Source organism: Petaurus breviceps, unplaced genomic scaffold (genome assembly GCF_028583685.1).
Source record: "Petaurus breviceps papuanus isolate PSGF00001 unplaced genomic scaffold, PetGlider_PUasm1.0 90823, whole genome shotgun sequence".
NCBI classification, from domain to species: Eukaryota; Metazoa; Chordata; class Mammalia; order Diprotodontia; family Petauridae; genus Petaurus; species Petaurus breviceps.
In genome coordinates this window covers 9,810,593-9,835,309 of record NW_027187352.1, presented here as the reverse complement: position 1 = coordinate 9,835,309, position 24,717 = coordinate 9,810,593, and the positions used below count along the sequence as shown (strand labels likewise).

Genomic DNA, 24,717 nt, shown 5'->3' with positions numbered 1-24,717 from the left:
AAGTCTGTGCAAGGTCACCAGACTCACTTTCTCCTCCAGAACCATCTGGGTCCAGTGGCCAGATATTCATTAGGATGACTAGAGATGGCCCAGGATGCAATGGGAGACACTGATCCTTTTAGGCTAAGGTCTTTTCCGGTTCTCACTTTGAGTGAGGAATTGCCCATTCAGTGAATAGACCTCTTTAATAAGTGAGTCAAGGGATAGCCCATCTATATAATGGGGCTGTTACAAAATTTAAAATGATATAATGTATATAAAGTGATTTGCACAATTTAAAGCTCTATGCTGATGTTAGTTGTTATTATCCTGACTCTGATATTCTATTATTATAGAAATTTTGTGATTCTGTCTCTTGCTCTTCATCTGAAAATTGCATGGGAAATAGGAATTTCCTTGCCCCAAGTCGGTAGCTTTGAAAGGAAATAATTGAAGATTCCATTTAATTCACTTCAGTAAACATATACTAAGCACAGGGATCTGTGCTGGGCCCTGGGGGGAGGCACAGAGTTTAGTTAAGACATTCCCTCCCTTCTAAAGGATACATGGGAATTGGCCGAAATCAGAATTCCTTCATCCAGCAAACCTCAGACTTGTTGAATTTCTTCTTAAGAGCACTGCTGTCCCCAGTCCTGATTCTGATGGCAGGCACGGCGACCTGGGAGACGTGGGGGGTGGAGGAGCAGGAGCCTAACGAGAAATCTGCCTGTGCTCCTCTAACCTGCCAAATCAACCCCCTGACAACACGCATGTTAATGGATTGCCCGGGTTCACAGAGCGTTGCCTTTATACATTTATGCGTGTCTATTTTATGCCCCACTAAGCAAACACATTTCTCTGTATGTGCCGTGTCGCATTGATCCAGATGACAGCGTCCAAGAGGAGAATGGAGCCATTTTGAAATCATGGAGCTCCCCCCAGGTTCCAAGCTCCCTCCCATTTAAAGTATTCAGCACGTATCTCCTTCTAGTCTGTACTATCAGGCTGACCTTTCTTAGGAGATGGAAGTCAATAGAGACAGATCATGCCAGCGAGCGGTAATTTGTTACCCAGGCCTGAATCTGCTATTGCCAAGAGTGTTCAGACAGTTGTTACACAAGCCTATCTTTTCCCAGTGGTTGGGACTTTCAGCTACATTAGGTTAAAAGAGCACCCCATCCTCCCCCACTGCTTCCCCCCTACAAAGCTAAGCAGCTGGGGGCTGCCTGAACCCCGTTCTTAGCCTCGCTTGTTGCTAGGCTCATAAAATATATTAAAATAAATTCTAGAGTTTTCCCAGTCCTATCATTTCTCACCCTTTGCAAGCACCAAGAGATGTAAATTGAAAAGGGTACATTAGAGAAAGTAAATATTTATGAGAGCAGTGGGATGATGCTCTTACACGGTGATTCACCCAGCTGTCGAACCTCGGGCTGCTTGGAAGAGCTGGCACGTGGAAGGATTGCTTTCTCTTAAGTCCATTCATTCATTCGAAAAATCTTTTTTAAGCACCTACTATATATGAAGCCCAGTTTGGGATCCTGAGCAGAGACTGAATCATGCTGTTTTCTAGTCGTTTTTCAATCATGTCTGACTCTTCCTGGCCTTGTTTGGGGTTTTCTTGGCAAAGACACTAGGGTGGTTTGCTGTTTCCTTCTCCAGCTCACTTTACAGATGAGGAAACTGAGGCAAACAGGGTTAAGTGACTTGCCCAGGGTCACACAGCAGATTTGAATTTAGGTCTTCCTGACTCCAGGCCCAACACTGTATCCATTGCACCACTAAGCTGTCTAGAGACATCTTGGTGAGGTGAAAAAACAGGGAACGTAAGAATGGGAAATGCCTGGGTTTGAGTCTTGGTTCCACTTCCTACAGTGGAAGGAACTGTGGACAAGTTAGGGCAGCTAGGTGGTACAGTGGATAGAGCATCAGGCCTGGAGTCAGGAGGATCTGAGTTCAAATTTGGCCTCAGACACTTAGTAGTTGTGTGACCCTGGGCAAGTCCCTTAACCCCAGATGCGAAAAGAAAAAAAGAGGAAGACTTGAATTCAGATCTGGCCCTAGATACTTACTAACTGTGTTACCCTGAGCAAGTCACTACACTTCTGTTTGCCCCAGTTTCCTTAGCTGTAAAATGAGGGTAATAATAGCACCTACCTCTCAGGATCAAAGGAGATAATATTTTTAAAGCTCTCAGCACAGGACTTGGCACCTAGTAAGTGCTATATAAATAGTCGCTATTCTATCATCATTACCATTATTTATTTTCTCTGACCCTCAGTTTCCTCCTCTATGAAATGAGGATAAAATCTTTTCAGTGCCTACCTCACAGGATTGTTCTGTAGTGAGTACTTTATAAAACATGGAGTACAATAGAAAGGTGAGTTCTGATTCACACGCAGTCCCAGCCTCCAAATTTCATAAGCATATGTCACACAGACTAGAATAAGATGACTGTCTGTCCCTTCAGTAGACTGTGCAGTTTCCCTCTACTGACTGTGATCTCTTTCAAGGCAATGGTTGCATCTTATTTCATTCTTGTATCTTCCGCAGCAGAAGGCTTTGTACCCAGTAAGTCCATAGTAAATGCTCTTAGAATAATAGTAATTAATGAAAGCATTGATGATTCCTGCCACGTGCCTAGGAGAGCATGTATCTGCCTTCCTTCTCTTTTCTTTTTGCATGAATCAGAGACTCCAACACGGAAGGAGCCTCAGAGTTTCCTGAGGAGGAATCCTCTCCCTAATGTCCCTCCAAAATGATCAGCCAGACTCTCCTTGAAGATTGCTAGGGATGAGGAAGGCGCTCCTCACAAAAATAATAATTGCTCACATTTATATGGTGCTTTGGGCAGCTAAGTGGCAGAGCAGATAGAATATTGGACCTGAAGTCACAAAGACCTGAGTTCAAATCAAGTTTCAGACACTTACTAGCTGTGTGACCCTGGGCAAGTCACTCGACCCTGTTTGTCTCCATTTCCTCATCTGTAAAATCAGCTGGAGAAGGAAGTGGCAAACCAAAGAATCTTTGCCAAGAAAACCCCAAACAGGGCCCCAAAGAGTCAGACACGACTGAAATGACAGAACAACAACAATATAGTTCTTTACTGTGTACAGCATGTGTCTTTCATAATAATCCCAAGTTCAGGAGAGCAATGAATGTTATTCTTATTTCACAGACAAAGAAACTGAGACTCAGGTGGTGTAAGTGACTTACTTGCTCAAGGAAGATCAATAAATGAATGAAAGAGTGAATGGATGGATAAGTACATAAAAGAATTAGAAATTACTTTGAGATTAGATAGAGGAAAACATCACATCCAGTAGGGAGGTCAGGTAAGATGCCACAGAGAAGATAGGGTTTGAGCCAAACCTTAAGAAGATGACTTCAGTGTCAGTAGATCGAGTTGGAGGTGAGCCAGGCATAGCAAAAGCACGGAGGCAGGAAATGAAGGACATAAAATCAAAGATCAGGAGCTCTAAGACCTGAGGGATCATATAGTAGAAGGGTTTTTTCATCTTTTTGTGTGTCATGGGCTCTTCTAGCAGACTGGTAAAACCTATGGACCCTTTCTCAGAATCATGTTTTTAAGTCATTGAAGGGAGGGCTAAATTTCAGGTAGAGATTAGTAAAAAATAAACATATAAATTTTTTTGTATCCAAGTTCACAGTCTGCCTTCCCCCCTACTTAAAATTTATCCCCAGACTCCTTGAGGGCCCATAGATGCTAGATCAAGAGTATAAAACCCCAGTCTCATCTAGGCCAAATATTTCATTTTACAAAGGGGGAAACTGAGTCCTAGAGAGATCAAGTGACCTAGCCAACATCCATGAGACAGTGAGTAGTACAGTCAGTTTGACTAGAACACAGAGTAATAAAAGAAAAAGCTGGAAAATTCTGGTGGCTCCAGATTGTGGAGGTCCCTGAATATTGATGATCAGGCTAGGGCTGTGGAATGCCTAGGATGAGAATGAGAGGCATTTTATTTCTACCCTGTTGGCTTTATGAATGCTTATCTGTGAAATCACTGAGCTTAAATCCACATGAAAGCTCCCTGAGAGCAGGAACTGATTTAGGAATTATCTGTCTTTAGGATGACTAGGTGGCACAGTGAATAGAGCACCAGCCCTGGAGTCAGGAGGACCTGAGTTCAAATTCAACCTCAGACACTTAACACAAAAAAATAGCTGTGTGACCTTGGGCAAGTCACTTAACTCCAATTGCCCTTCAGGAAAAAAAAAAGGAATTATCTCTCTTTCATGCCTAGCCCAGTGCCCAGCTCATGGTAGTTTGTTTTTTAATAAATGGAATTGAATGCAGGTGCTATTCTTGTATAACTGCAAGGGAAGGATCACCACCATCCTTGCAATGTCTGCATTAAGCCTACCATGATTTAGCATTCCCTCCTTAGAACTGAGCTCAGAGCAGCAAACCGCCAAAAGTTCAGTTACTCAAACAAGTGCTGGCATCCTCACATTAATCTGAAATTTCCATCTTGGAAGAACTGATGGAAATCTTTATTTTTAAGGTCTCAATATCCATTGTATTTATTTTTACTCATGTCTAGTTCAAAAAACACATTGTAGCATTGTACTGCACAGCTAGAAGACTGCAGAATTTGGTCACGGTATTCCTCTTAAATAGTTTCATAGCTCAGGACTAACTTTAACACTAAGCGTCACCTTGACATTGGCTCGATCAGCTGGTGGATCGTCCACATGGAAGACCTTGCCCTCTCTCCTAGGTTCTAAGGGCAGTGCCCAGGGAGTTCTCATAGTATCAGATATCTAGACATACTTGGCTAATGTCTCATACCCTGTTAACTCTGACTTTTCACAGGATCAGACTATAGAGAACAACTAGTTCAGGTTCTTCATTGTACAAATAAAGAAATTTAGAAGTTAAATTGATAGGCTCAGGATCACCCAACAAAAAAGCGTCAGACCCAGAACTTGAACCTGAGTGTCCTGATATCCACATCCATTGTTCTTTTAGTAGACCAGTGGGGTAACTTCTCCAGACCTCAGTTTCCTCATGAGTAAAATGAGAGGATTGGAATAAATTACTTCCAAGGTCACTCCCAGCTCTAAATCTGATCCTTTGTAATTTCCTGTGAAACACGCAACTGGATTAAGTGCCTGACTCAAGGGACCTGAGAGGGGCACCGCTGCTTTAACAGATGACTGCATCGGCCTGGAGAAGTTGCTTATTGCCTGAATGCAGTGGGCAGCCCAAAGATGTTTAAGTGAACAGGATGGGGGAAATGATTAGCTTCTAAGATCTTCCTAAATTAGATTTTCAGTTTGGGATATTTAAGTTAAATAAATACCAGCACAATCTATGCACATTTACTCTGAGGCATTAGGCTAAAACTTTGAGCTTGGAGTCAAAACACCCAGGGTTGAAATTTCTGCTCTGCTGCTTACTTACTACTACTGCTTCTGCTGCTGCTACTACTACTACTACTACTACTACTACTACTACTACTACTACTACTACTACTACTACTACTTACTGCTAACTACTACTACTACTATTACTATTACCACACTACTACTGCTACAGCTTCTGCTACTACTGCTGCCACCACCACCACCACCACCACCACCACTACTACTACTACTACTGCTACTACCACTACTAGTAGTATAAACTCCCTGAGGGCAGGAGTTGACTTTTCCCTCTTTTTGTATCCCCAGCACTTAGCAAAGTACCTGGAAGACAGTAGGGCCTTAATATATGTTTACTGAATTGAATTACAATAATAATAATGACCGTGAAAATTATAACAGATATATATATATATATATATATATATATATATATATATATAGTGCTTTAAGGTTTGCTGAGTGCTTTTATGTCTATTAGATCACTTGATCCTCAAAATAAACCTGGGAGATAGGTGCTATTATTACCCCCATTTCACAGATGAGAAAACTGAATCTGAGAGCACTTAAATGCCTCTTCTAGGATCATATAGCTAATAAATTCCTAAGGCAGGATCTGAATTCAGGTCTTCCTGACTCCAAGTGTAGGTCTCTATCCACTGTACCACCAAATTGCCTCTTTTGGTGTTACTCTGGGCAAGTCACTATCTTTCTCTGAGCCTCAATCTCCTCATCTGTAAAATGAGGGAGCTGGACTTGGTGAACTCCAGGGTCTTAAAATCTATGGTCCTATGACTAGATGATCACTGAGGCCTCTTCCTTGTTTCCTTGGGCTTCACTTCTAGAAGCAAGGTCAGTAACTGGAGAAAGCAAGACGACATCCAAACCAAATAACCAGTGGTGTACAGTCTACTTAAAGTTAGTGTTATTGACAGCATAATTTCCTGAAGAGATGTTGTCTGTAAAGTGATGGAACCCAAGGGTAGCAGGTTGACCACTGACTCTAAGTGGTTTGTTATACTGAGTCCTGGTACTATTTTATGTGAATGATGTGGCAGAAATTCTATAGCATTTTAACTGTGCGCTGTGTTGAGCTCTGAGGATACAGAATCTCTGCCTGCCCTCTAGGAGCTTACATTCTATTGGAAGTGTATTAAATTGGGCTTCAGTTACTTCATCTGTGAGGTGGAGACCAGGGTATTTTGCCTGAGGCTTCTTCCAGCTGGAAGATAGTTGATTCTACAATAATAGCAGTTTCTGGTCAGACACTTCTGGGCAGTTGGGTTTCACATTCTTTTCTGAGAAATTTTTTGTTTACTAGAGAAGCCAAAAACTGTTGTTTTTGTTAAGACTGTAAGGCAATAAGGCTTAGTGGTTGGTGCAGGGAATGAGGAATCAGAAGACCTGAGTTCTTCTCCTGGGTCACCAGGAGCACAGGATTTAGAGATCGGAGAGGGTCGAACCACTTACTTCACTGGATAGCCCAGGTCCTTATCCATGCTGGGTTTCCTTGATCTCCTCTCTTATATGCTTCCAGCTTCTCCTCTTTTAATCCTTCTTCCTATTGTTCTCCAGGCTCTGCAGGAGGAGATCAGCATCGCGGGCTGTAGCATGAAGTTAAGCTACCTGAGCAGCCGGACGCCTGGCTACAAGTCTGTCCTGAAGATCAGCCTCACCCACCCCACTATCCCCTTCAATCTCATGAAGGTCCATCTCATGGTAGCGGTGGAAGGACGTCTTTTCAGGAAGTGGTTCGCTGCTGCCCCGGACCTCTCCTACTATTTCATCTGGGACAAGACCGATGTCTACAACCAGAAGGTGTTTGGCCTCTCAGAAGCCTTTGGTAAGCTGCCTGTAGGAGAGGGCATGTACTAGACTGTCTGCTGCCCTTCCTTCTTTGCTCATCCTTCCTCTTCCTACCACTCCAATACTCACCTCACTTGGGCAAGTCACTTATGTTTGATCCTCATTTCTTCTTCAGTCAAATAGGGCTAAATAATGAACTCACAAGTAATGTATATGTGTAGAAGCAGTTATTTGGACTAGGATGGGGTAAGGAACCTGTGACCCACTAAGTCATCAAGTGCGGCCTTTTGACTGAATCCAAACTTCACAGAACAAATACCCTTAATAAAAGGATTTGTTCTGTGCAACTTGGACTCAGTCAAAAGGCCACACCTGAGGACCTAGAAGGCCATATCTGGCCTTGTGGCCTCACGTTCCCCACCCCTGGATGAGGATGATCTCTTAGGTATCTTCCAACTCTAACACCCTATGCCCCTATGATTTTAAGAGTCTCTTACTCATCCATTATGATCTTACATTGTTTTTCACATTTTTATGTTAAAAGTCTCAGTTTTACCACAAAGCAACAGAGTCAATCATCAAACATTCAATGTGATTGGCACCATTCTGAGTACTGATGATTTAAAGAAAGGTAAAAGATAATCCCTGCTTTCAAGGAGCTCACAGTCTGAAGTCAGGTAATTTTACTTCAGGCAGTATAGTATAATGGAAGAAGTGGGTCAAGTCAGTAAGTATTTATGTGCCTAGAACTGGGAGTATAAAAACAAACAGAAAGACAGACAGACAGTCCCTGCCCTGGAGGATCTTACATTCTAATGGGGGAAATAAAACCTAAAAGGAGCCAAAAGTGGGAGAGGGATGAAGGTACTTGTCATGGGGACTGGTAGAGAAAGTTCAGAAGTGAAGCCTAGAGAGGAACAAAGACACAGTCAGCCTGCCCATCCTCCTTAAAATGGACGGTCCAGGAGGGACCAGCCAGTCACAGGGAAGGTGCAGAAATGGTGAGAACTAGCCCCAGTGTGGAGTGAAGTTCCAGGGTGGAGGTTTCTGTGGCATGGAAGAGAAATCTTGAGAAGATGGGTGAGGAATGCAGCCTGGAGAGGGAGGAAAGAACATTGTGACCAGAAGCTCTGGTTTCCCTTGCTGGACCTATCAGTATGACCTCTTTGAGTACCCGCTGCCTCATTTGGAAAAAGGGGATTATAAATACTAGGACTGGGGCAGCTCAGTGGCACAGTGAGTAAAGTGCTGGCCCTGGAGTCAGGAGGACCTGAGTTCAGATCCGGCCTCAGACACTTAACACACACAAACCAAAAACCTAGCCATGTGACCTTGGGCAAGTTACTTTAAACCCAGTTGCCCTCCAAATAAATAAATAAGTACTAGGACTATGAAACTTTGAGATACATTGTAAATACATTGTGGATCAACCAGTAGTTAATGGCATTTATTAAGCACTTACTGTATTCCAGGCACTTAGTACTGAAGAAAAAAAGAAAGTATGATCCCTGCCCTCCAGGCACATATGTTCTAATGAGAGAGACAACACGCAAATAACTCATACATACAATTTATATACAGTATAAACGGAAGGCAACCTCAGAGAGAATCAAGGATTAAATGTTAGAATGTATGTGAGAATCACCACTAACCATAAAGCTCTGTTTCAATGCACCCACTGCTGTTGTTATTATTCCTATTATCACTATAATTATCGTTGTTGAATCTTGGAGCTAGAAGGAGACTTTAGGTCTCCTAGATAAGCCCTATGACTAATCTAACTTGGAGCTGGATAACATTCTTCAGAGATCTGTGATTTCATCAGTCAGGATTGTCCTCCTGACAGTACCAATGACAACCCTTTCATGCCTTAATATGAACTCTTTGAAATGTCTCTTACTGAAAAATTCACAAGCTGACGGCCAGCCTTCTGGTGGTGAAGTTCTTTGAATGTTGAGAGGCTCTCGGCCTTTGGATGCCAGATGCGTGGTCTGTCATCAGACCCATACTTGAATTCTTTCCAGCTAGACTGGACCTGGCAGAGCTCTCAGTCAACTTACATAGAATTTGGGAGTTTTAGGCTACCTCTCAAGCATGATGAAATCCTGAAGAAGGACTTACTTTAACTTAAGAAAAATTGTATGGAAATAAGGGGAGAAAAGAGGAAGTGAGGGAGAGAGAAAGAAAGAAGCTAGGGAGGGAGGGAAGGAGAAGGAAGGAGAGGTTTTTTTGTGTAATTCTGGGTACCACAGTTTAAGAAGGACATTGATCACCTAGAGAAAGCATCCAGAGGAGAGCAACCAGAGTGGTGAAGGCCAGGGCCTTGAGACCATGCCATATGAGGATTTGCTCAAGGAACTGGAGATGTAGATAGATAGATGGATGGATGGATGGATACATACATACATACATAAACACACATACGCACATATACATATGGCACTTATTAAGTGCTTATGTCTGGCACTGTGTTAAATGCTAAGGATACAAATAAGAACAAATAAGGCAGTGCCTGTCCTCAAAAGAGCTTACGTTCTAATGGGGGAAGATGGAGGGTTCCCATGAAGACACATGGTGAAGAGAGTGCAGGATGTGACAGTGGTATGAAGGCCTGATTCCCAGCAAGATACAGAAGAAATCTCACCAGGCAACCAGGTGGCGCAGTGGACTTGGAGTCAGGGAGACAGGAGTTTGAAATCTGTCTCAGATATTCCTTAGTTGTGTGACCCTTGGCAAGTCACTTAACTACACTGAGCCTCAATTTCCTCATCTGTAAAATGGGGATAATGATAGTCCCTGACTCACAAGGTTGTTGTAAGGCTCCAGTGAGTTAACATGTATGAAGTGCTTTTTAAACCTCAAAGAACTAAACCAAAGTTAGCTGTTGTTGTTATCGTTAAACTATATTTTAGCAGACCTATGAGCTCATCAGTGTAGACACTCCTTCCCTTGCTCCAGATCATAACCCATGCTTACCTTCTTGTCCTGTGAGATTTTTATCCATATTTTTCTGTTTATATAGAATCATAGATTTATAGTGGCAAGGAACTTTAGAAGTCTTCATGTTCAGGATTCTCCTTCCCATTTTACAGAGGAGGACACTGAGGCCCAGAAACATTAAAGGAATTGCCCAGGGTTACATTGCTAATAAGTATTTTGGGCAGGATTCAAACCAGGCCTCTCTGTGTTTCCGGTTTCTAACCACTGCCCAGTGTGCTGCTGGGTTTCCCCTGTTTCTTGTAATGTTTCCTATTACATCAGGCCAGCACTGGCCTACCTCCTTTCCTGGTTGTTCCAAAAAGATAGAGCAAAGAGTAACATTGGTTAATATTTCATATTATCTACTACCCCACCTAGGTAGCACAGCAGATAGAGTACTGGACCTGGAGTCAGAAAGACCTGAATTCAAATCCAACCTCAGGCACTTACTAACTGTATAATCCTGGTCAAGTCACTTAACTTCTGTTTGCCTCAGTTTCCTCAACTGTTGAATGGGATAATAATAGCAACTACCTCTCAGGGTTGTCATGAGGATCAAATAAGATCCTCGTTTAGCACAGGGCACGGCACATAGTAGGTACTACCTAAATGTTAGCGTCATCATGTCATCATGTCATCATCTCAACTCTGTTATAACAACCCCAGTGAGGGGTAGAAATATCACTGTCTTCATCTTGTACTCGAGGAGACTGAAGGTTAGCTCTGTTTAGTGACTTTCTCACACTTGTGAGTGTGGCAGAGGTAGGTGTTCCACAGGGGACCACAAGGATTCTAGAGACAGGGCCTTTCCTTCATATTGTGTTAACACTGTTCAAATAATACATTAATAACCTTGGTTTTTAAATGGCATTCACTCCTTCCCATAATGAAGAAGACATCTAACCCAAATCCTTCATTTTACAAATGAGGAAACTGAGGACCAGAGAGTCTGTGACTTGGTCAGTGCAACACAGCTAATAAGTGTCAAAGGTGGACCTGAATCGGGGCATCCTGACTGCAGAGCTCTTGATGTAATAAACCTCCTCACACTCAGGATGCCAAATATGCATTTTTTAAGGGAAGGATGCTGTTTCATCACTCATCTGTTTTCTGTTTCTGTCTTTTCATCCATTCCCCAGTTTCTGTCGGGTATGAATATGAATCCTGCCCAGACTTGATCTTATGGGAGAAGAGGACCGCAGTACTTCAGGGCTATGAGATTGATGCTTCCAAACTGGGAGGATGGACCTTGGACAAGCATCACGCCCTCAACATCCAGAGCGGTGAGTGACTCAGCAGAAGGCCACGCAGCCAGGGCCGCAGGGACCAGCGCTTGGTCACCAGGCTCTGTAAATAATCCAGTCTCCACTTGAGAAGGACGCTGCTGTTGGCAAATAATTTATCGTAACCTACATTTCTGTAGTGAGCTCCATGTGGGCAGTTTTAAATGAAGAAAAACAATCTATTGGCCATAATAATAAAGAGAGGTGTATCAATTTTTTTTGGTACTGGTGGTAACTGGTGGTGGTGGTGGTGCTAGTGGTTATAGTAGTGGTGGTTGTTGTTTAAGAATAAGAGACAGGTATAGGTCAGGAACATAGCCAGTATGCATACAAAGCATTTCCCTTTGTTCTCAACTAGGCCACCAACTGGCATTGTGACCTGGGACAAGTCACTCAGCTTTCTCAAGTCCCAGGTTGCTCCTAACGAATTTATTTCCAGCCCTAAAGATCAAATGAGATTATATTTGTAAAAGCAATTAGCACGGCCCCTGACACATAGTAAGCACTATATAAATGCTTTTGATTTCCTTTCCCTCTCTCTCTAACATTCTCTCATCTGATGTTTTATGTTCTACTTCCCTTTCTACTTCTAATAAAAGCTTTTCTATGAAAAGTCAACCAAGCAGCAATCTTGCATTTGGGGAGAAAGCGGAGATTTTCCTATAGCCCTTCTTATTCATTCATGAAATAAATGCCTGTTACAGAACAAGAAAAATTACCCTAGAAATAGTTATTCACCCTGAAAATCTTTATTTAAAACCTACTCTGGACGTGGCCCTGGGCTCAGCATTTAGGATTGTATGTTCATTTTATTTATATTTTAGAGATTGTTGGTGACTTTATTTTCCCCACAGTTAATAATGTTTTAGTTTTTTCCAATTACATGTAAAGATAGTTTTCAACATTCACTTTTAGAAGATTTTAATTTGTAAATTTTTCTCCCTCTCTCTCTCCCCTTCCCCACCCCAAGATGGCATACAATCTGACATAGGCTACATATGTACAATCATATTAAATATATTTCTACATTAGTCATGTTGTGAAAGAAGAATCAGAACAAAAAGGAAAAACCATGAGAAAAGAAAGAAAAAGGTGAAAATAGTACGTTTCGATCTGCATTCAGGCTTCATGGTTTTTTCTCTGGATGCGAATAGCATTTTCCATCACAAGTCTTTTGGAATTGTCTTAGATCATTGTATTGCTGAGAAGAGCTAAGTCTCTCATAGTAGATTATCACAAAACTTTGTTGTTACTGTGTACAATATTCTCCTGGTTCTGCTCACTTCACTCAGCATCAGTTCACAATAAGTCGTTTCAGGTTTTTCTGAAATCTGCCTGCTCATCATTTCTTATAGCACAATAATATTCCATTACATTCATATGCCACAAAACTTGTTCAGCCATCCCCCAGTTGATGGGCATCCCCTCAATTTCCAATTCTTTGCCACCACAAAAAGAACTGCTATAAATATTTTTGTACACTTGGGTCTTTTTCCTCTTTTATGATTTCTCTGGGATACAGACCCAGAAGTGGTATTCTTGGATCAATGGGTATGTACATTTATAGCCCTTTGGGCACAGTTCCAAATGCTCTCCAGTAGTTGGATCAGTTAACAACTCCACCAATAATGCATTAGTGTTCCAATTCTCCCCATATCTTCTTCATGTATGTTCATTTTTAAAAACACAACAAATGTCTATGTAAAATTGAATCAGAGGAAGAAATTGGTCACCCAAGGTTGGCTGTTTAGGGATGGAGAATGGAAGTTCATTGACGGCAGGAGTGATTTTGTTTTTTTTGTCATTGTCTCTCAAGTTTCTCAAACAGTACACAAATAGAAGACACTTGATAAATTATTGTTGCCTTGACTTTGATATCAGATTTTCGAGAGCTTTGCCATGTTCTAAAAACACTGAAAATCTAGCAAAGATCTCTAGGTATGTAAGATGTTCTTTAGATTGAAACAGTCACATTAGTTAAGAAGAATGAGGCATAAATTCACTCATAAAAAATTTCCCAATAAGTAGATATGTATCTTTTTTTGTCCATATATAAAAGAAAAGGTGAGATTTATCACTATAATTAACAATCTCATTGTTCCAAATAGTGCTTTGTAGAGTCATCAGGTTTAAAGGAATATGATGGTTCTTTTGGTCCAAGTTTCCACCCTAAGCAAGAATACTAGCTTCTGCATCACTGACAGGTGGCTTTCCAGGCATCTAATTTAGACCCTTGTCTATAAGCTGAGGAAAGGATACATATCCAACACAGATGGTTGTCAGTCCAATTTTTTTAAGCTCTCTACAGATGGTGCTTTCATAACCTCCCTAGGAAACCTGTTTCTGTATCTCACCCTCCCTGGCATTATCTCTTTCTGAAATTTAAGTGAACTTCTTCCATTCTTTTTTAAAAATGGAAAAGTACTGGTCACTGTTCCCTCAACATTTCCATGCCTTTTCATCCCCTGGGATTCTTTTCCTTGCATTTTCTCAAATCTCCCATGGAGTATAGACCTACTAGAATCATTCCTTTGGGTCTTGTGAAATTATATGGGTACTGCTGGCACACCAGCATTATCTCTACGTCATCCTTCATCTTTGGCCGACTTCCTTTTCCAGTCCTAGATGCCGTGGGTACTGTAATTGTGATTTTACACCACATCTTGCCTTTCAGTTATCTTCAGTCATGAGCTCTTTATATTTGTGTGCATCTTACCATTGCTTTTTGGTTCAACTGAAAAGCTGATCTTTGTTTCACAGTAATGTAGTATCACTGTGAGAATATTGGAATTGAAAATATAGGCTTTTGCAGCAACAAGATGTTTAGTATTATTGAAATTTCTAAACATTTTTACCAGGTTCTAAACAGTAGACTCTTCTCTTCTTTTCCAATTCTAAGCCTAACTAACTGGTCTTCAACAGTCCCCTCCAAGATGTGTATAATTAACTCAATGAACTCCCCATCAAACTATACTTCATGATCTTGGTGAGAGGCATTCATTGGCTACTTGGTTTTTCTTGGCTAGATTGCTCAAACAAACTCTTCATGGCTCTGGATCTCGTTAAGGATGTCCTGGATCATTCTAGTACTTGACACAATCAGCACCATGATATTTCTCCATATCCCTTTTAACATATGAAGCTTTGAAAAAAATAGACCATATAGCACTAAAACCCAGTCAATTATGAACATCTTCCCATTGTGTCTTAGTGTAATTTTGGTTTTGTTTTGGGGGCTTTTTGTGGAGGGAGGCAAATGAGGTTAGTGATTGGCCCAGGATCATACATCTAGTAAGTGTTTGAAGTCATATTTGTACTCAGGTCCTCCTGACCCCAGGGCTGGTGCTGGTTACAGGGGTACCACCTAGCTGTCCCTATAATTTTTTAGAAGTATATCATCTTGCTTTTTGGCCTATCTAGCTTAATCCTGTAAATTGCTGTCAGTCAGACAACATTTATGAAAGGCCCATTCACATTTATAATTCATATTATATTCATATAATTCACATTATGTGAAATGCGCCAAGCACTGTACTAAGCTTTGGAGATACAGAGAAAGGCAAAAAACTGTGCCTGCCTTTAAAAGCAAGCACAATAGCACACCCAGGATAGCCTGCGAGCACAGGTTCTTTGATCTGCTTTTCTAGAGGAAAGATAACTTTAAAGGGGGTCAACAATCTTACTTTAATTTCAGGTAAGTAGAGAATACAAGCAGAGAAATTAGCACAGAGATTCAACAGACAGGGCTCCAACTGTATGAACAAAGTAATACAACCACCTACATACACCCTCAGAGTGGGAGAACACCAATATCTGAGTAGTCAGGGGGCTCTTAACAAATGGCTACTCAGAGTCTGGTCCAGAGAATCAAAAGATCCTTCTCATGAGCGAACCCTCAAAGCAAAATGCCAGCCTCCCAGAATATGTAATAAAGACTCGGCTCCTGATTGGCTCAGAGCCTACATGACTTAGCACAGCTGTGAATTATCAAGGTTCAAAGGAGATTCATCCTTCAGATGTTTACAATTTAGCCTGAGCCTGGGAAACTGAACTCCAAAAGGAAAACAACAGAAATCCCACCTTGCTTGTGCTTACACTGCCCTCAGGGAGCTCACTGTCCTGAATTTACTGTCTTTTATTTATTCAGGAGCTCTCAAATAAATTTATTTATTCAGGAACTCTCAGATAAATCACAGAAGAATTTATCTGTTTGTGCATAGAAATGTTTGATATATGCCTTCATCATCACCATCACTACCTAAGGAACCCTGTTTTGTAACAAAGAAAAACAATTCAACAAAACCAGAGAAAGAGCAACGAAGATAGAAGCAAGAAAGATACTGTGAGTGGAGGCTGGATGGACTGAGGACCTTTACCAATAGTTAGGTAGCATCATCCTGAACTGAACTAAACTGGATTGAATTAAGAAAACCAAAAGGAATTAGGAATTAAGGAAACAAAGAGGATCAGAGAGGAAATGGCACTTGTTGACTAAATCTCTGCTTCCATTTGTTCATTTCTCAGAAGGATGTAAAATTTTCGTCACTTTCTCAGATGAATTTTTAAGTTAACTTTTAAGGTTCTTTTTTTAATTGGCAAATTAAATTGACAAATCAGCATGGCTAGCCATTATCTGTTTCTAAAATTTTATGTTTAACAGAAACCAAATAGTTTAGTTTAGTAGAAAACTCCCTGGATTTTTGTAAGAAGGCCTGGGTTCAGGTCCCAGATCTGTTGTTTATTACCTGTGTGACCTTGGACCAAGTATTTCTCCTCTCTAAGTGCCTAGGCTTTGTAAACTTAGAAAGTCAGATCGGATCATCTTTACAGACCCTTCCAGCTCTAAATCTCAGGATGGGAGACTTCACTAAATAACAGAGTGTTTGTGCCTTATCCTTAGGGAAAAAAAATACACTTCTTCATCCCAACTTACATTTTTCTTTCCTTGTCTTTGCCCTAGGTATTCTACATAAAGGCAATGGAGAAAACCAGTTTGTATCCCAACAGCCTCCTGTCATTGGGAGCATCATGGGTAATGGACGGAGAAGAAGCATTTCCTGTCCCAGTTGTAATGGCCTTGCCGATGGCAACAAGCTTCTGGCTCCAGTGGCCCTTGCATGCGGCTCAGACGGGAGCCTCTACGTTGGTGACTTCAACTACATTCGGAGGATCTTCCCCTCTGGCAATGTCACCAACATCCTGGAGTTAAGGTAGTCTCTCACTGGCCATAACTTTCTTGTAATGTTTTCCCTGTTCTGCTAGGGCCCAGGTGGAATGAGCCACTGGGACTCCAAGGTGGCATTGAGGCATGAGCGAGGCAGTCTGGGATGGGGCCTCTGTGGTCCAGATATCCCACTACAAATGGAGCAGAGCAAATGAGGCTGAGTTCTACCCCAGCTGAGAGTTCCCTCCCTAAGGCACTTTCTCAATCCTACCAACCAACCTTTGGACACAGGAAGGGTCCTTGCAGGTCAAGACAAGGCAGAAGTCTTTTTTTTAATCCTTTGATGTTAGATCAGATATTCAGTAAGAAGAGCTGTTTTACAGAGGGTTAAAAGAAGGGGATTATGGAAGCCGTGGAGATGTTAAAATGTTGGTGCCAGTTGACTTCAATCCCTAAAGAGCAAATTATAGATGTCTTTCCTCCTCATATATTCATTACTTATCCTTCATTCATCCATTTGTATTTAGGGAGCCTTTATTCGGGTACCTACTATGTGCCAGGCATCGACAGATGCTGAGAAAACAATGACAAAGGGATGACAAATGACAAAGTACCAGATTCTAGTCTAGGCCCTCACAAAGAAAAGTTATATACCTGAGCACCTCCCAGATGCCCTTAAACTCTACAACATTCAACATGATTCAATAAACATTTATGAAGTGACAACTGTTGCATAGGACTGTGCTTGTTACCAGGGGAGATACGCAATTTTAGATAGATCCTTGCCTTCATCAAGCTGATAGTCCAGTCAGGAAAACAGGTATGTGAATGTGACAGATACGCGAACACAGAAACAGACACCTCCTCGACATTTAATTCATTTCAACAAACATGTATCGAGTATCTACCATGTCTAGAGACTATTCTGGATACTAAGGAAGCAAGCAACATTTAACTAATACACAGTCCCTGCCCTCACGAAGCTCATGGCGTAGTCAGGCCATCGTGACTCCCACTGGATTTGGAGTCAGAAGCTTGGGATCAGGATTCTGGCTCTGCAACTTGCCCCCATGTGACCCTGGATAAATCATTTCTTCTCTAGAAATTCTATGAGTATATATACAGATACATATCACATATGTATCTCATATATATGTGTGTATGTATATATATATGTATTTATATACATATATTTCTGTGAAATGAAGATAGCATGATGTAGTAGACAGTATAGTGGGTTAACCTTAGTCAAGAAAAGCCCTGGGTTCGAGTCTTGCTCCCGGCACATATGAGTTGTGTGACCACAGACAAATTGTCCCATTTGTAAGTGCCTAGGACAAGTCTGTAAGACATAATTATTAATGAGGTGCTATTCTTTTAGTGGATGGAGTTCTCCACATTCATAGAATCCCAGGTCTGGCTCTCTACCCCCAAATGAAGGGGTTATACAAAACATTCCTTTCCAACGCTAAATCCTATAACCTAAGGAATTTCTTTTTCACTGAGCAGCTAGATAGCCCAGTGAGCCTAGAGTCACAAAGACCTGAATTCAAATCCAGTCTTAGATGCTATCAGCCATGTAACCCTGGGAAAGCCCCTTTACTTCTTGTCCTCAGTTTCCTCAACTGTAAAATGGGGGTAATAGTAGCACCTTCCTTGCAGGGTTGTTGTGAAGGCCAAATGAGATAACATTTGTTAGGCACTTAGAACAGTGCCTGGTATACAGTTGGCACAATTTAAATGCTTATTCCTTTCCCCTCCCCCTTCCCTCCTTCACTGGGAAAACAGTACCTGTTACCACCAGCTTTTGAGGTCCTTGAGCTAAATAATGTCCTCGGTGTCCCAAAAAGAAAGCCTTGCAGATGCTGTGGATATTACAGCTAACATGTATGTACCACCACAATCCAGGGCACACAAGGTACCTTGGCATCCCCCACCACAGTCACAACCATGACCCTTATTCCAGGCCTGGGTTCCAGGGAGAGATAGCTCAGAGACCCAGAGTCTCCATTGTTAAATACATTCATTACCTATTCCCTCTAGATGTAGCTTTCCCCTAATTAAGCCTCTTTTCCTTCCTTAATCCCACTTTCATGGTTTCTGTTAAGAAACAATCCCATGACCATGAACTTTAATCTTGAAAGTCTCTCTAAGGGATGGACTAAAAGGCATGGGGTAAAGGCGGGTAAGAAAGAACTTAGGATGTAATAGAAATAGCATCAGATTTGAATGCCATTCTCTAATTTATGATGTCATCGATTTAGATTTCTACATGGAAGGTAGCTAGGTGGTGCAGTGGATAGAGGGCTGGGCCTGGAATCAGGAAGACCGGAGTTCAGATTAGCCTCAGATACCAGCTGTGTTACCTGAAGTCACTTCTCTGTCTACCTCAGTTTCCTCACCTGTAAAACAAGGATGATAACAGCACCACTCTCCCAGGGTTGTTGTGAGGATTAAATGGGCTGATATTTGTAAAGTTCTTCTCAAACCTTAAAGTGCTCTGTAAAAATGAACAGACAAGGAAACAGGCCCAAAGAGGGGAAGAGACTTACTCCAGGAAACACAAAAGAGATAGAAGCCATATTTTAGCCTAGGTCCTCTGATTCTAAACCCAGCGTCCTTCTCATTGCAACAATTTGCAATTATTGTCTCTTTGACCAAGGGAAAGTCACTTAATTATTCAGTCAATAAATAAGCACTTATTAAGGACTGTCTCAGTTTTCAAATCCATAAAATGAAGATGCTAACCCAGACAGTCTCTAACTCCCCTTCCCAGCTCCAAATCCTATGATACTATGACTTGGGGGCTCATCAGAACTTGGGTTCAGTTCCCATCACTTAGTTATTGTGGAACCTTGAGAATGACCCTTCCCTTCTCTGGGATGCTTTTCCTTCTTTAGTAAATTGAGGGGATTAAATTTAGAAGGTTGCTAAGACCCCTTCTATTCCATAAATGAAGGGTGGTTTTAATGCTTTGGGGAGATGACAGTGTGATTAAACACATACCTTTCTCCCTGTCCTCCTGAAAAGTATAGAGTGAGACAAACGAGGACTTTCAGAAAGCTTTCCCCACCAAAATTTGCTTCCAACAGTCTCCACCAGCAGAGCCCACACGTCAACTCTGCTGCAGTTGACATCTTTGCTTACAACTGTTCCCGAGGACCAGAAGGCCTTCCCTCTACCTCTTTTCCTGCTGAAGTTCTGCCCATCCTTTAAAGTACCAAACAAATTCCACCTCTTCTAAGAAGCCCTCCACGTTTCTCCTGGTCAGTAATGACCTTTCCCCTCAGACTTCACTTGTCCTTCTCCTTGCAGCTCAATAATCTCAATGTAATTTTGAGTATCATAATTGTCTCTTGTTGTCTTATCCCCTCTACTAGATTGTAAGATTCTTGAGGGAACCCATCTCATCTAAAATGTCGTTACTCTCTCAGCCCTGGGCACAGAGCTATACACACCATAGCTACCAAATAAATATTTGTTGAATTGAATTGAATTTGAATGGTACCCATACATTGCCCAGTCTATTAGTGATATTTAGGCAGAGAGAGGTGTGGAGGATATGAGATTCAGGAAAGGAAGCATGAGGTCATGGAGAGAGTACTAGCAGTTAGAACCCTGCCTCAGATGCATACAATTTGTGTGGTCCCAGACAGATTACCTGGACCTACCTCACTTTTTCCATCTCTGAAATGGGAAGGTTGGACTCAGTGACCTCTTCCAGCTCTGAATCTAAGATCTAATGATGCTGTAAGTGCTCAGAAGACCCCTCCCATAACAGTAAGAACAGCTTACATTCCTGAAGCACTTTTCGGTGTGAAAGTACTTTCTAGTCCATTATTTCATTTGATCCTCTAAAGGGCGGGTTAGTGCAATGAAGGTCGTACTTGGAGCCAGGAAACGCGAGTTTGAATCTTTTCCATTATTCTCCTTCACTGAACCATATGTTCCAGCCAAACTGGACCAACCAGCTGAATTCAGAACATCATCTCTCTCACCTCCCTGCATTCCCACAGGCTGTCTCTCATGCGTGTAAGATACTCCCTCTTCATCTCCTCTTGAGACCCTTCTGCCTCTTCTGGCTAGCTTCCCCTCCTCTTCCTAGCTAAAAGCAAATCTCCCTCCTCCAAAAAGCCCAAGAGTCCTTTGTCTGATAACTCTTCTGCCACCATCACTCCTTCTTGTTGTTCAGTCATTTCAGTCATATCTGACTCTTCATGATCCCATTTGGGGTTTCCTTTCGTACTGAAGTAGTTTTCCATTTTCTTCTCCAGCTCATTTTACAGATGAGGAAACTGAGGCAAACAGGGTGAAGTGACTTGCCCAGGGTCACACAGCTAGTCAGTGTCTGAGGCTGGATTTGAATTCAGAAAGATGAGTCTTCCTGACTCCAGGCCCCGTACTAGATGCCCCTTATCACTCCCTACCCTGTGCTGTAATTTTCTGTAAATGTTTTCTGTACCCCCTGCAACAGAACATAACCTCCTTTAGGGCAGGGAACATTTGCTTTTGTCTTTGCATAACCAATGCCTAGCACAGAGTAGCTGCTTAATAAATGTTTGTAAAATTGAATCAAACTGAATTAGTAGAAAAACATTTGCATGATCTCCCTTTGTGGCCTTGGCCTATGTACTTAATTTCCCAAGCTACCAGTTTCCCAATCTGGTAAAGCAGGAATGATCCTCCCCCACTGCCCCTCTCTCCAAGGGCTATTGTGGATATTAAATGAGATAATAGGCTTAAAGTCAGGACTAAATGTGACTGCTTTTATGAAAGCTTGTGAAAAGGCTATCTCTCTATAGGAGGGTGGTCTTGTCACTGCATGAGACTATAGGAAAGGAAGCATGATCCAGAGAAAGTATCAGTTAATGAAATTACAGTACAATTATGGCAGCATCACTTGCATTTTGTTAGGCCGAATCATTGTTGAAAACTATTTGCAAGGTTATATATGCTTTCATCTGTATCTGTATGTCAAAAGATTAGCCAGAAGAAGATTTTTTTCCAGCAGAAGACTGTCTGCCGTGGCGTTGAGTGATTGTAGTGCATCAGGGGAGGGAGAATCCCTGCCCATGGTAGCACAGACCCTTGGAATAGGAACATATGATAATGTAGACACATCAGTCACACGTGCACTCTCAGCAAACATTCGCTGAGATCCTGTTATGTGCAGAGAGCCATGCAGTTCACCATAGGGAATACGGAGATAAATAGGGTCTCACACATCCACCCCCTCTTCTCCCATTCCACCTCCCTAATTCAGGCCCTCATTTCCATTCACTTGGATTATTGCAGGAGCCTCCTAACAGGTCTTGCTGCCTCTTAACTTTCCTGAAATTCAAGCTTCAAATCACCATCAGAAAAATCACTCCTGCTCAAAAATATTCAATGGCTCCCAATTGTCTTCCAGTTATATTTTTTAAACTCCTCTTCCTAGAATTCAAGACTCTACACACTAGCATCATCCATCCTCTCCAGCTTCATCTTCTTTTATTCCTGTATTCCAGTCAAATCGAAGAACTTTTATTGTCTATTGGGGGCAGGAAGATTGAGATTGATGGTGGTAGTAGAGATAAGACATATATACAGACGGCTATAATACAAAATAGAAATGCAAGATAATAATAATGTAAAGGAACACAAAGGAGACACCCAAAGTGACAATAGCAATTTGAGATAGAGGAAATTACTCCATGTGGACTGGGGAAGGGGGAGGGAATCAAGGGTGACTTCCTGGAGGGGGTGGTACCTGGGCTGGGCCTTGAAAGATGGGAAGAATTTCAATAGGAGGAAGGAGGGTATTTTATATGTGTGTCTATATATCTACATAGAGATATAAAGAAATATATGCATCTATGCATCTAATTCTCTGCATATGGACATATAGACACATATATATTTCTAAGTAATTATTCAAGAGAAACTTTCCAATCCCCATGTAACCCTTGTTAAAGGGCCAGGATGTGTCAGCTGCCTGAGCTATCCTTCCTCTCACCGAGCGACTCAAAACAGGTAAAATCTTCCGTCCTCTGCGATGTGTAGCAGCTTGTAAGGGAGCCCACTGACAAGTCATATCCAATCTGAAATATATCAATGTCCCAGCTGCTAAATCTTTATTTATTATCGCACCTCCCGGTATCATTGCTGTCAAGTTTTCAGTCTGCTAATAATGCTTCTATCCCAGCTTCTAACACTTCATTCTTTCTTCTATTTCCTGCATTCCTGTCTTCTGTCAGAAATAAAGATTTCAGACATAGGTAAGCCAACCAGGGGAATGTTTCCCTCCTCTCCCTGCCTTGCTGCATGTTGTCGTATGGTAAGCCACAGGTGCCATTTCCAGATGACTCAATAACCAGTGTTAAGCCTGTAGATTAAGCCTGATGGAGGGTAATCAGCCACTGGGAGCCAGTGGAAGTCACAAATCAGGAGATGGGACTGGCCCAACTCCCTTCAGTGTGTTTTCAGAGAGAAGTGGGTAATGTTTAATTGGCTGTGGAACATGACAGATTGAGGGGACAAAGGTGTGTGTAGGGATGGGATTTTTTTTAAATCCTGAACACTTTTGCATAGAAATGTTAATGCCGTGGGTTTCATTGTCCTCTAGATAAAGGGCAGGCCATACTAAAAGTAAGATCATCTTGATAAGAGAGCCCAGCTATTTTAATGACTTCCAGGGGAGGAAATTGAGATCTCAGCAGCCATGGCCAGAATCCAAAGGCCAGCAGGCGTTGGGATGTTGGCACATTTGTGGGCAACCCATGTGCCTGGAATTGGGAAGCCTGGGAGACAGCTGTTCTGTAGCCTGATTGTTTACCAGCAAGGGCATAGTTTAATAGGCCAACCAAATAAGTCTCCTAAAGGAGGTAGTTCCCAAGGTGGACCTTTGTTACAGGCAGAGCACACTCGTTATCCAGCTGCAGATTTTGACCCAATCATATACACTTGGAGGAATGTCAACCCACTACCATCTCCCGTCATTGCCAGATCTCATCTGCCTTCTGCCAAGTATTTATTCATTTCAGTTTCCCAATCTCCCCATCCTCACACACATATGGATGGCTTAAAACATAAAGTATCCATAAAGTTCATTGTCATTCTTCAAGTGTGGTTTAGGCAAAGACCACTGGCCTGGAAGTCTAGAGGCCCAGATTCTGCTCTCAGCTCCATTACGGACTAGATCCTACCCCTTATACAAATCCCCTTCTCCTTAATTCCTTCAGTTTCCTAATCTTGAAAATGTAAAACTTGGGATAACATCTCTTCCAGATTTATTAATATGCTGTGTTCTGTATTCCGTAGTCTTAACATTCTCTGTTGTGAGGTCCCTCTCAGCACTGACATCCCCTGTTTCAGTGTTCATTCCAGCTCTGACATTCTGTGTTCAGCATACTAACATTCTGCATTCTACAGAACCTCCTAACTCTGATGTTCTATGTTCTAAGGCCCTTTCCAGATTTCATACATGATATGAATTTAATATTAGACCGGGGTTCCTTCACTACTAACTTGGTATTCTGATGGACTTTATCCTGAGGACACAAGAATAATTCCCATCATCCTTCCAAGTGGCAGATTGCATTCACATGGAAGAGGAGAGTGGTCTCCTTCCTTCCTAATAACTTTCCATAAGTCACTGGGAAGTTACTGCTCTCTCATGTCTATGTGAAAGGGATAAATGGAAACTGCTTATCTTGGGCATAATCAAGCTCCTTCACCAAGCCTTACTGGGTATCCCAAAAGAATTTACATAGCTTCCAAATTCACCAACATCATGACCAGGCAACCACAAGGAAGGTGTGCCTCTGGAGACCCAGAAACACTTTTCATTCATTCTTTTATGTACCTGAGAAGCAAACATTTATTAAGCTCCTACTGTAGGAGACAGCTTCCACTAGAGATCTCTATCTAGGTCTCTAAAGATGATCCTGCCTTCTCAAAGGCTGGACCTGTGGAGTTCAAGGTCTGACAACTCCACCCTTATAGGAAAGGTTTGGTGCATGGGTCCAATGATATATCAGTGATCTGAGGACTAGCCTCTTGGAAAGGGGCTCATCACCAGGTGAGCCAAATATATATATATATATATATATATATATATATATATATATATATATA

At 41.8% G+C, this 24,717-nt stretch overlaps 1 protein-coding gene across 2 annotated transcripts in view; it reads left to right on the top strand.

Moving 5' to 3' along the window:
• The window catches only part of TENM4 (teneurin transmembrane protein 4), a 1,707,472-nt gene that overhangs the window by 1,607,061 nt on the left and 75,694 nt on the right, over positions 1-24,717 (top strand). For both annotated transcript variants that reach the window (XM_069070949.1, XM_069070950.1), the window contains 3 exons: positions 6,946-7,213; positions 11,295-11,438; positions 16,399-16,648. In XM_069070949.1, the coding sequence (XP_068927050.1) occupies positions 6,946-7,213; positions 11,295-11,438; positions 16,399-16,648 (662 nt within the window). The remainder of the gene's footprint in view (positions 1-6,945; positions 7,214-11,294; positions 11,439-16,398; positions 16,649-24,717) is intronic.